Source organism: Eretmochelys imbricata, chromosome 1, assembly GCF_965152235.1.
Source record: "Eretmochelys imbricata isolate rEreImb1 chromosome 1, rEreImb1.hap1, whole genome shotgun sequence".
NCBI lineage: Eukaryota > Metazoa > Chordata > Testudines > Cheloniidae > Eretmochelys > Eretmochelys imbricata.
This window is the reverse complement of record NC_135572.1, coordinates 247,964,542-247,977,086: the sequence shown is the minus strand read 5'-3', so window position 1 is coordinate 247,977,086 and position 12,545 is coordinate 247,964,542. Positions and strand designations below refer to the sequence as shown.

Below are 12,545 nucleotides of genomic sequence, written 5' to 3'. Positions count from 1 at the left end.
TTTTTTTTTAAAAAAGCAAAGTTTTGCTAAACTACTATCAGTCCCATACAGAACACCATGTCCCATGGGGCATTTAAGGGAAGTGGAGAATGAAACCTTCTTTGAGACGATCCCGCTGCACCTGAGAGAAAGAGGCACTGGTTTCAAAAGACTGAGCTCCTGAACCACCAAACTTTTCACCGGAGAGGGAGATCACATTTCAGAATGTTCAGAGATGTCTTCTCTACACCTTCAATGTAGTCTGTGCAACAACCAATGGGAGTGATTGTCAAAGAAAGACAGAGAGACTAGAAAGGAAACTAGGTAGTCATGGGGGAAGGGGAGGAAGCGGTTATGGACTATAAACTAAGAATAAAAAAAATAAACGTAGGAATAAATGTTCAACTTTCAACATGGTAAGAAATTAACACTGGGGTGCTCCCAAGTTGTGTACTAGAACTGGTGGAGTTTATGTACAGTATTTACCAGTGATTTGGAAAAAAGGTGAACAAAGAGGTGAACAGTGAGGTGGAAACATTTGCAGCTAAAATTATTGAGGTTTAAGTCAAAACTAAAGTAGACCAAGGAACTTCAAAGGGACCTAACCAAGTTAGATGATTGGATAACAGTATGATACATGAAATTCAATGCTGACAAATATCAGATAATGCAAGCTGGAATAAATGATTTGAAAAAAAAAATCACACTCATTGCTGAGTTCTAAATTAATGTAACCTCTCAGGAAGAGAGCTGGACATCATTGTGAACAGTTCAATGAAGACATCTGCTCAGTGGCAGTTAATAACACAAACAATATTAAGATGTATATAGAATGGATGGAAAATAGAAGTGAAACTATTTTAATGCCATGATATAAACAAATCATAAATCCTCCCCTACAATGCCGTTTTTAGTTCTTGTCGCCCCATGTCAGAAAAGATATTACAGATATAAAATGGGCCCAGAAGTGGGTGATGAGAATGATTAAAGGCTGGGAGAGACTCCCATTGGAAGAAAGATTTAAAATGTTTTAGTTCAGAGAAGAAATGAATATGCGGGGACCTGACAGAGATAATGTGTGGTGCAGAGAAGATCAGGAGCTCTTGTCTGTGTTCTGTTTCATAATACAAGGAAAAAAGGAGGCAATTAAATGAAATCTGAAAGGCAGCAAATTTAAAATTGATAAAGGCAATATTTTTACACACTACATAATTAGCTGGTGGAACTCATTGCCACAAACTATATAAATGCACCAAATCTAGCCGATCAACAATGGAAAATTTGAGGAATAAATGGAAACTGTCCATATGTCTAATATTGTCATCAAGAAATGGCTAATCATTTTGTCCACTTTACTTGCATATTTCCCCCTACCATTTGTTTGGTAGACTCTGTTCCTTCCTTTATGTCTGTGCAGCAACTTGCACAGTGTAGGAGTTACTTGAAATTATTAATAATAGTAAGAATATAAACCTTTATGTTTTATGTCAAAAGTCATAAGCCAGTGATGAAAATTAGGAAGAAATCTGCTCTATGGACAGGTGATTATACAGTTATACATTACAGAGAGTCTAATACCTTTCCCTGAAGTATCTGGTACCAGCTATTCTTCAAGAAAGGATGCTAGACCAGATGGACTATTGGTCTGATCCAGTACAGTAATTCCTATGTACCTCAGCCCTCTGTGTCGGCCAGGTGTGGAAAAAAAAAAAAAAAAAAAAAAGATGTATTTCTCCCACCTTAAGCATGGCCAGGGCATTCTGTATAAACTTGTGAAATAGAGAAAGACCATCTTCAGGTATCATACAAGCACTGAACACATTCAACTCCTTTTGACCCCCTTTGTTTATAGGATTTCACTAAGGGGAAGTGCTGAACATGGTTGACCAAGGACAAAAGAGCAGTATTGAAAGCCATAAAGTACAGTGGAGTTTTCAGTGCTGAGTCAGTATCTGAGGCAATGCAGTGGTCTGCTTCAGGGAAAAGGGTAGGAGGAGATGTATGTAGATTTCCTGGATGATCCATGGATGGAGGAGACAAAAGTTGATAACACTACTGAGGGAGGGGGTAAAGTAAGCATTTTGAAAGGAGGGAAAACACAGTGGCTCCGGTGTGAAGTATGAAAATTGCTCCCACTGGGCTGGCTGAAGAAGTGGGGGACACAGGTCACATTCTAGCCTGTGTTTCAGCCAACAGAACTTGGATTAAGACATTTTTTGGCATAAAGTATTCTCTGTTTATCCCCTGCAATGCTTGGAAGAGTTCAGGCTGCAGAGTCCCTCACGATGGGCTGAAGCTTCTGTAAACGTAACGTGTACAACCTTTTGGTGGAAATGTGGTGCTGTCACAGGCTCAGACCATCTCCCAGAGATTTGCTGGAGCAGGAGATTCTCGCAGTTGCACCGAGTGATGCACATTCTCATATTCCTGCTTTTTAAAAAATGGTCACAAACACACCAGCCCGTGCAGGGCTGGCTTTAGGTTTCTGTCAGGCTCAATGACAAGTAAAATATGCAAGGCCCTAATTCAGCTCTCCCCCTGCCCCCAAACTGGATACCCATAACCCCCACACCATAACTGCTTGCCTGCCTAGACATTCCCTAGATTGTGGAGAAGCACACGCTTCCATTTGTAAGGCTCCACGGCCTCTGGTGACGCTCCTTATATAGATGTCTTCAGCAGGTGAATGAGGAAGAAGGGATTCAAGGAGACAGTGGAATAAGCTAAAAGACTAACCAAAGAAAGGAGAGAGAGAGAGGTATTAATTGTGCATTAGCTAGAGGGCCTGGGGTCTGCGAGTGGTGCCATGTCTGAATGCATAGATAGCATAGAGAGAAAGCTGCCACTGCAGATGTATTATTGCATCAGATTATTCTGTGAACCAACATATCATAGAAATCAATCAGAATAAAAAAACACTGAGGCGATCAAGCCTGTGCTCAAATGCTGACTGTGTGATTGCAGTACAACCCTTTGTTTGGATAAGACACTGTTAATCACCCAGCCTCTACAGGCACTTTCCTCGACAGTGGGTGGGTGAAGGTCACTTGTCAAGATCATCTGGGTATCTCTCACTTAATAATTTTCCAGCTATTGCAAGGGCCTCAAGCACTGGTGCATCTTGGTCCCTCATATTCTCTTCCTATGGCACATAGTCGTTTAGTACCCTGTAGATCTCAGTTCCTTTGGTCTAATTTCAGTTGTTGGGTTGTGTGCGCGGGTGCTGGATGATGTTGGTGACCTGTGATATCCAGGAGGACAGACTAAATAATCTAGTGGTCCCTTCTGGCCTTAAATTCTAAGACCTGACTTTCAGAAAGCCAAGACAACAAAGCGAGATGGCTGAGTAGTAACCAATGAAAATCACACCAGACCTTCCTCCCAAGGAATCTTCATCACCCAGTCCAGTGCAATCCGTACAGAGACAGTGGTTGCTCTTCCATCCAAGCACCACACTGTACCATCTTTCAAACAGCTGTCCCATTATTACCATTTATAATCTCTGACCTTTGCAGTATGGTGCACACACCCGGGCCTGCCAGGTGCACATGCCCTGCATTTGCCCGAGGGGCGTTGGCTCCTGGCCCAATAATTGTATCATTTGGGATTGTTTTTTTCTGGATTATGATGTCATATGGGGAAGTTGGAGGGGTATAAAACTGCCACTCGGAACAAGTGTTTTTCTGCTCAGATACTTTTCCAGCCTGGCTCAGCACTCATTGCATTTAGCCCCAAAAGGGATGTAGCACATTCCATTAACAGCGTGACACGGTGAAACCTTTTGGTACATGCATTTCTGCTCCATACAGCTCGCGTGAGAGGTTATTGGTGTCTGGGCTGTGCAGTGAGGAGAAGGTACTTGCTGGGGCAGTTCTGTGATGGTCTCTTGTGTGGACACTAACTTTGATGATCCAATACAGTACAGGAACATACCTCATTTCAAAACATACGTCATTTCACAGTTAGTATCTTATCCTGCCAACTGGGCTCTCCTTGCTGGGTAACCTAAGTGAATTCCAGCTGGGTAACCCCTGTGCAATTTCTCTACAATGTAATTAATATTCCACTTTTGTTCCACCACCAAATAATAATAGATACACTTAGCTCTTATGCAACAGCTTTCAATGAATAGTGGGTAGGCATTTCCTGAGCCCAGAGCAAAGACAATTGCTCTGGGGACTTCTCCCATGAGAGAAGCCCCAGAGTTAGAACCACTTCAGGGATAACAGGGGCTCAGAATTCTGCTGGGAAAAGGGGAATTAATTCATGATCTGAGTCCAAGTTAAACTATTCCACTTTCAGTTCAGAGGGGACCCCCTCACCCTAAACTCCAAATTGTTATGAACGATTGCATGGGCATTAAGTCAGCAAACATTAAAAACAAACAACATTGTAAGGTACCTGCTTCTCCTCTAAGGGCCTTCTCCACTGCAACCCCCCTCTCCTCCAGCTGCCTCTGCTTCTCTTCTACCTGCTCCAGCTGCCGTTGGATGATCTGTTCAGGAAGGGAAGAGAGGAACACCATCATCAGGATCTGTTCCAGTACTCCAAATTATCCACCCCAGAATGACAGCTCCCCTTTCTCCCAGCATTTCCAAAAAGCTGCTCTCCATGCAATGTTTCAGAAGCAGGTACCTAATCAAGAGAGAGATGTGTCCTTTGCCCTAGTTTTGCAAGCAATCCCATGATGTTCCATTTTCTGTTAAGTCTCCCACCAACTTCCAAGACAAGAGGTGGTGCTGTTTGGTTAGGTGGGCCCCCTTCTCAGTGAGAGAACACAACCGGCCAACAGGTTTCATGTAACTCTCACCACCTCCTGGAAAGGACACCTACTACCCATTGCAAAGGTGCCTCTGACAATAAAACGTCCATCTGGTACCACTTATTGCAGCAAAATCCCACTGTAACATCCGTGGCTTATCCAATCATCACTGGCATAGCTGCATCGCATGTTATTCCGTGAGATCTGTTATTCCATTCAATTAACAATGGTTACTGCTCAATGGTAGTAGCTCTGAGTAAGCAGGTGTTTCCTTGCTCTGCACTAAAGCTTTGAGCACCTCCTGGCATGTTTGTGAGGAGGCACCCAACATGATGAAGCCAGTAGGAACAGCAGCAATCTTGTTGAAATACAGGAAAGTAATCAAGAAAATCTGGCTATACAGTCTCCTCTTTCACATCCTGCTAACATGGTTTTCCTGGACAGCAGAGTGTAGTTCCTGTCAGGGCAAGAAGATACTACCAGAGGTACTACCTGGGCTCTGTGTAACCTCTTTAGTTCCTCCTGCTTGGCTTGTCGCCGGGCAGCTTTCTGCACTCGCCTGGTCAGTTTGGCGTTCAGCTCCTCCTCAGTGTAGGCTCTCTGCAGAAAGGAAAACAAGAGCAGATTTCACACACCATGAACAAGAGTGTGGGGGAAAGAAGACACTCCTCTCTCCATTAACCTCACAAGTGATGTGATCCTTCATTCCCAGAACTTTGTCAAGCAGTCAAGCTGTTCCCTCTCCACAGGTGTTCACAGCGCAGCAGGTGACGCTGTCAGGATCAATACAGCATGAAGGAGTGTGTGGCTCAACTGCAAAGCTGTGATTTTATACAGCATCCCAGTCCTGGCTCTAGCTGGTATACAGTATCTTAGACCCAGTCTAAGCACGAAGATTGCACCCATTTAACTAACTGGTACAACCCTCTTGTGTGGACACACTGAAATCTATTTAAAAGTGTCTACGTATGGAGGCTGCACTGACTTAATTTAGAAAAAGGCTAAGGGCTTGTCTACAGGGGAAAGTCACACTGACATAATTATACTGTTTTAGATTCACACCTTCGCTTATATCGGTATTCCCCACATGTGGACATCCTTATTCCAGTGTAAGAGTGCCTTTTTCAGTTTATCTAATGTTGCTTTGGAAGAGTTTTAAGATAAATGGAAAAAAGCCACTCTTTATTTGGAATAAATGTCCACATAGAGGAGTTACACTGATATAATATATAGTTTTATAGCTGGTAAATCTTTTCTGTGCAGACAAGTCCTCAGTTAAATCAGTGTAATTTCTGTGTGTATAGACAAAACCTAAACATAAGAGTGGAGGGAGGGGACGGTCATAACCACCATCACAGCTCGCCAGTGAAAAAAGAAACCACAAGAAATCATGTCAAGGAAAGAAAGGCCATAGCTACAGGGGAAAGAAGGTGCTTCTTCAGGCAAGTTAACTTGGTCACGCTAGCTTAACCTATCAGGAAAGTCCACTTAATACCAGGGTAGACACAGTTTAACACCTTTTCAGTCATCATTTCAGACCGGTATTACCTCTGTGTTGTAGCCTAGGTGGGCACAAGCTTATGTGACTTTGAAGATGTTAACAGGGCCTCACAATTATGTTAAGCTAACCTGACTGAGCCCACTTGACTGAAAAAAGCACCTTTCCTCCTCATATACATGGATTCAAAGTCGAAGGGATAATTGGAAAGAGGCAACTGCCTCTCCATAATCAAACCCAGCTGCAGACGGAGATGCCGCTCAGTTTAAGGGGCAAAATGTTGGGAAAGGGAGACCTGAATTTCTTTTTTTTTTTAAATCTAGTTAACATCACTTTTCTTTTGCAAGTCCCAACTGAGCAGCCCATCTCTGTAAGATTGGTCTTGGCAACCAATATCTGTGATAGTTTAGTGTGATCTTTAGTGGAGTTTTAAAACCAAAGGGCAGCAGCTCTATCCCAAGCTTTTGACACAGGGGATTACATGGAGGCATTATCGTATCTGCCAAGGGAAAGGAGTTAATGTGTTGCTTCTTCATTCTTCTGCACATAATGCTACCCCAGTTAGAAAGCAAAATAATTGAGGGGTGGAGGTTTAAGATCCCACCAAACACTCATGTGACACGGGCTAGGTTTGGAGGCAGGGATGGAGTTTAGGAAACAGAGATACTCCCAGTCTGGAAAAACTAATGTAACAACCTGGGACAGTTTCATTAAGATTTCACGGTTTGTCCAAGTGTGTTTCAAAAGACCCTGGAAACTAACACATGACCATTGACTCTTTTTCAAATGGGGAGGGTTGTTGTTTTTTTTAAACACACATGTACAATACACTTTCTACCGAACAAACCACGCTGCTTTGAGACTAAGGATTCTTAATGCACCTGCAGCACCAGACTGTCCTGCAGAGTGATTATCAGTCCCCCTTTTGGACCCCTGAGGTGCACTGATCATTGCATGCAGTCTAACGAGTCAGAAAGGTTTGGGGTTCGTCACATTTTCTGTAGATAATCTTGAGGAAGATTCCGTTGCCAATGTTTGCTAACATCTCACTCATGCAGAGTCAGGGGTTGTGGTGTTAGTGTAGATGTGGTGGGAGGGTTGGGAGCAAGGTATGGATATGATGGGTTAATAAATGGGCATGCATGCAACAATGGCCAGCAATGGAGACACTACCTTTGACGAGTATGATCTCTTGAATGCCAGGGCGTGTGGTACATAAATCGACTTTAAAATGGGAATGGTAATGGGAAAAAAATAAAAACACACAAAATGGAGCAAAATCAGTTCAACATTGAAAACAAATGCACAGTAATACAAACAAAGCTGTTTTTAAATGCAACATAAAATTGTACAAATGGTGAACCTGGCACAGCCTGATTACGCACAATGAAAAATCTCTACTCAGAAATCCATTTACCAGCACTCTCCTGAAGGCAATTCCAACTGAGGAGCCTCTTTGGAAAACCAGTCATCCAGGAGATCCCCTTTTCTATTCTGGCAATACGTATTTGTAGATATGTGGACAAAGAACATTTTGGTTCAAGCTTTGGAACAATGGTTTGGGTTGGTTCTGTTTTGATCTGAACCAGCTCAGCCAATCATATATGGCTTCTTAAAAAAATCCACACACATATGATTGAGTTCATTTAGAAAAAGATTTGGCTTGTGAGAACCCTAGATTCACCCAGCAGCTGGGAACCTCAATCAGGGATGAGGATTCACTGAGGTAGGTCCTGTACAGATGTACAACTAAGACAGCAGTCCATTCTACAAATTAATGAATCTCTTGGTGAAGAAGCCTTTTCGGATATCTCACTATGCTGCTCTCTATTCAGCCTGTTATCTTGTCCCTGGGTTTTGCCTTTGTCACAGAGCCTAAAGCCTGCATCCTGGTGGGACTCACTCTGATGTCTGCTTGTTCAACGTTCAGAGTGGCAGCGAGATCACGTGCGGACTCCGTTGCGTTCCCCCTCATCTACTTTCTGCTCCACAACCTTTTTTCTCAGAAGTTCTGGTGCTTTTATGTCTTGGATATGGCCTTTGCTTACTAATTAAAAATAACCTCGGAGTTCCACCACCCTGGCCTCGCTCGTTGCTTTGTAACCTGCACGAATGTTACCCAGGGCTCTGAGCGTGTTGGGTCTCATCAGCTAATGGAGGCTCCGACTTGGTACCTGAATGGGACTCCTCCAAGAGTGCTGAAAAGGAGACACTCTTCACTGCACCAGTACTGACTCGGTGCTGCTGCAAGGTGTTGGGAGTGTTCTGCTGCTGAGCAGCGGCTCAGTAAGGAGCAGTGCTACGAGTCAATGACAGCGGAACACTCTGCTCTGGCCCCTCAGTCCTGTAATTTCAGCTCAGTTAGAAAAAAAAAAAAAAGCTACAACCTTACCGATTCAAGAGTGGCACGCTAAGGCTACGTCTACACAGCAGCTGGGACACAGAGGTGCTCGCTTTGCTCGAGGTAGACAGGCACCCGCTACCACTGCTCAGACTTGGACACTAAAAACAGCAGTGTGGTTGCAGCAGCCCAGGTGAGAGCTCTGCCTAGACGGGACAGCCTTCGGGGCTTGGGTGGGATTGTTCTTGAGCCACTAGCCTGAGCCGCCACCACCACATTGCTATTTTTAGTACGCTAACTAGAGCGGAGCTAGTGTGTGTCTGTCTACCGGTGCTGCGAAGCATGATCCCAGCGGCTGCACAGACGTACCTTTAGCTCCATTAGCCCCTTCAGGTGAAACGATTGCACTGCCCAGTGTTCCGAAGCAAAGTGAATTTCCATTGTGCGATGAGGTACTGAGCGCATAGTAACGCGCCCTAGGCAAAGTGCCAGCATTCAGCATTTTTGCTGAATATTCATTTAACTAAAACGATCATGAATGGAAAGCTGAGAAACAATCTGAACATGTATGCAAATTTTAACATTCAGCAAACTATCTGCAGCAGGAGACATGTATCTCTGATCATCGCCCCACATCCTGTACATTCTCTCTCTCTCTCACATGCACACACAAATATTAGCGCACAACCCACAGGGAACTACATGAACATTCTTTACATGAAGCGTTTGTTGAAAGGCAACACACTAAGCCACACAAAGGTAATTCACTACTGATTGCTAATGCTATGATGGGCAGGCTAAACAGGCCAAACCCTCTGGGAAGCAAGTTCAATACAACAACCACAAAAGCAACATCAGCTGGATTTTAACTTCGAAAGGGTTCAGATAAAAGTTATGTGGCATTAAGGGAGCCACTTCTTCCCCATAATGGAGGAAATAAGCAGTTGACTTGGTCTGTAATTAAAAGGCACAAACCCAAAAATCAGTGCTACCCTTTTGCCAGCCACACCCTGGATGCAATTCCTTCTGCAGCGAGACTTGCCAGGCTGTGGTGTAAATGTTTTACATCCCCAGACACACTTGTTGTGAACCAAAAGGCTGATGTGTCTGTGATCTGTTCCCTCTGGATTAGTGCACACGCTCCCAATTACTGCTCCTGGAAAGCATACTCAGGCACTGAGCAAAGAGGAGATCCTTAAGTGTGACTCAGCCACAGCAAATGGAGAAAGTGAGACAAGAAAACCATATCCTGGAAATCTTGCTGCTTATGTAAAATAACTGAGAAAATTTAAAGGAAGAACAATATTTTTGTTGGATATCAGGAAGAATTCCAGGCCATCTGTAGCATCTCCAGGCCCTGGAATACTCAGTGGCCACCACCTCTTCTGCAAAAGCCAATTGTTACCAAAGTTGCTCAGCATGGAGGTGCCAGAGAAAAGGAGTGAATATTAGAGCACCCCCAACTTTGAGAACATACATGGTGCTTATTGAAGTCCCGCTGCCAGGAGTTCACAAGCTGGACAGGAATGACAGCATCACAGCTCTTATCTGAACCTCCCCCTCTTTCTGCTTCCCCAGATACCTCCTCCTTCTGCATCTCAGATGCAATGTGGAACTTGTCATGAAACACCTCGAGGGCAAGCAAAGGAGAAAGAGAAGCAAAAAACAAAGAGAAGAAAGGGGTCCAATATAAAGAACGGTTCCCAGAGTAAAACCCTCTTCTCAGAGGAGAGGACTACATATATATGAACCAGGGAGGGAAGCTTAAAGAGGTTTAATTATGTGAGGACGAGTCCCATTCACTTCAGTACACCAAACCCTCAGCTTGCCACGTTTATGAGAATTTTATTGTATCATAGTTAAAAATACAAGTGGAAATGATCTTCTCCTGTATTTCCACTTGCACTAAACCACAACCATCCCAATCAGCTGAGACCTTCACCAGCTGATCCAGACAACTGCCCTAACGTGGCATTTGCCATTGATTTCTCCAGGCTTGGTGAAAGGTGGGGGGAGCTGCTCACCATTAGTGTGGAGAGCTGTGATACTGTCCTCTAAGGTTCCTTTTGTTCATGAGATGGAGGTGGACAATCCCATCCCAGATGCTAGGTACATGCTCCAGTGGCTAGCTTCTCCCGTCACTATGGCAACAATTATATTTTTAGCACGGTAGAGGGATCACAGCTAGCACAGGTACGTCTCCTCAAACTGGAAATTACACCTCCAGCTTGATGTATAGACATACCCTGGGAGCCAGGCACAAGGGGAGAAAGTGGGGACAGGAGAGAACTCACTTCTCTCTTTCCAGTGCATGCTTGAGCTGAGGACCATGGTATTGTCAGTGAGAAGGATGTACCCAGTCACCACACCCCAAACCTGCAGGGCACATCCAGGAACCCCTCTGACAGCTGCAGGTTTCTCTCCACTCCAGCATCCACTGTGATTTTTTTTTTATCTTTCACTTGTTCTGTTTTTACTTTATATTTTCCCCCGTTCAAATGAAACTATGAAAACGTGGCCACCCCCTTCATTATGTGATGAATACACTAGAGAGAGAGAAATAAAAAGCAGGGGCCCCTCAGTTCCTGCCAGATCTCTTGCTCACAGTTATGCCCTGGTTCCAGCAAAATGACAGGTGTCTTTTTTAGGGTGTTCGTGGGGGTCCAGCAGAAGCTCCTTCCACTTTCTCTTTACTTGTCTACTCCCCTTTGAGCCCCATTTCACTGTGGAGTTGCCTTTGGTTGGGGAGGGGTCCATGTGGCTCGCTCCAGAACTCTACAGCACTAGCCAGAGGAGGCTGCTCACGAGCAAGCAGACACTTCTTTCTCTCAAGAAGCTGAGCTCACACCCAGCCCTTACCTGCATGGTGACCAACAGCCCATTGCTCAAATCTCCATGTATCCAATGCGCCTTCTTCCTATTTCAGTTTTGCAGTCACTGCTTACACCCAGGAGACACGCATCTGGAAACACTGCTAATTGCCAGGGATCCCTCAAAGGGAGTAGGGACAAAATGGGAGCGGAATAGACACAGGCTCTCCAGACAGGCTCTTCCAGACAGAAGAACCCTAACGTATAGATCCACATCTCCCTGGGGAAATACGCACACATATGCCATGCTGCAGAACCACAAACCTGCAGCTTGCACCTCTCTGGATACTCTGTCTTGCCTATGCCTTTGCTGAATGCACAGTAACATACCTGTATGCAGTTTGCCTCAAACTCCAACAGATCAACCTATTGACTAGGTTGGCACAACAACGTCCTAAAACCAGATCTTCACCATGAAGTGAGGAATGTCCCAATGGCACATTTCTGTAGTAATGTTACAGCCAGTAAAATTTACTCTTTAGACATGAAATTCCCAATGCTAGAGATTATGAGTATGTTCTCTAGAGGGACAAAAATATCCTACCCTCAGAACAAGACAATACACACAACGCCTGTGTGCATGGCAATGACAACAGGACCTCTGTACAATGCCAATAGGGAATCTGGCTTATTGTTGAAACTGACTGGTTGATTTCAGGTTTATTATTCAGACAATCTTATACTAACACCATCTGCAGCAAAAACAGTAAGAATGATAAAGTTAATCCTGGCAAACGTTGTTGTGGTTCTGAGTCTATGAATCTCTCTGAGGACAGTTCTATCTAAACGGTCTTCCTACCTCTCGCTTGGATTTCTGAGAAGATCGTTCGAGAACATCATCACTGGAGAGGTCAGAGTCCTCTGAGAAACTCAAGTGTCGACGGAGCTGCAAATCTGAGAAAACAGACCAAAAAAAAAAGTAAGAATAGGATGACAGGTTTAGAAGAGTGGTCACTACTATTGTGTTTCTATCTCTGCAGATACTTTTGAGTTTGGTCTTGCTCCTGCTTGATTTACACTTTTGAAATAGCTATCACAGTCACACTTCACTGCTGCAACATCTGGGAATATCGTGCTCCCAAAAGCACCGCTCCA

At 44.2% G+C, this 12,545-nt stretch overlaps 1 protein-coding gene across 11 annotated transcripts in view; it reads right to left on the bottom strand.

The window, feature by feature from the left end:
• The window catches only part of MICAL3 (microtubule associated monooxygenase, calponin and LIM domain containing 3), a 247,458-nt gene that overhangs the window by 27,518 nt on the left and 207,395 nt on the right, over window positions 1-12,545 (bottom strand). For all 11 annotated transcript variants that reach the window (XM_077826983.1, XM_077827007.1, XM_077827024.1 and 8 more), the window contains 3 exons: window positions 12,250-12,344; window positions 5,234-5,341; window positions 4,381-4,474 (listed from right to left, as the gene is read on the bottom strand). In XM_077826983.1, coding sequence (XP_077683109.1) covers window positions 4,381-4,474; window positions 5,234-5,341; window positions 12,250-12,344 — 297 coding nt within the window. The remainder of the gene's footprint in view (window positions 1-4,380; window positions 4,475-5,233; window positions 5,342-12,249; window positions 12,345-12,545) is intronic.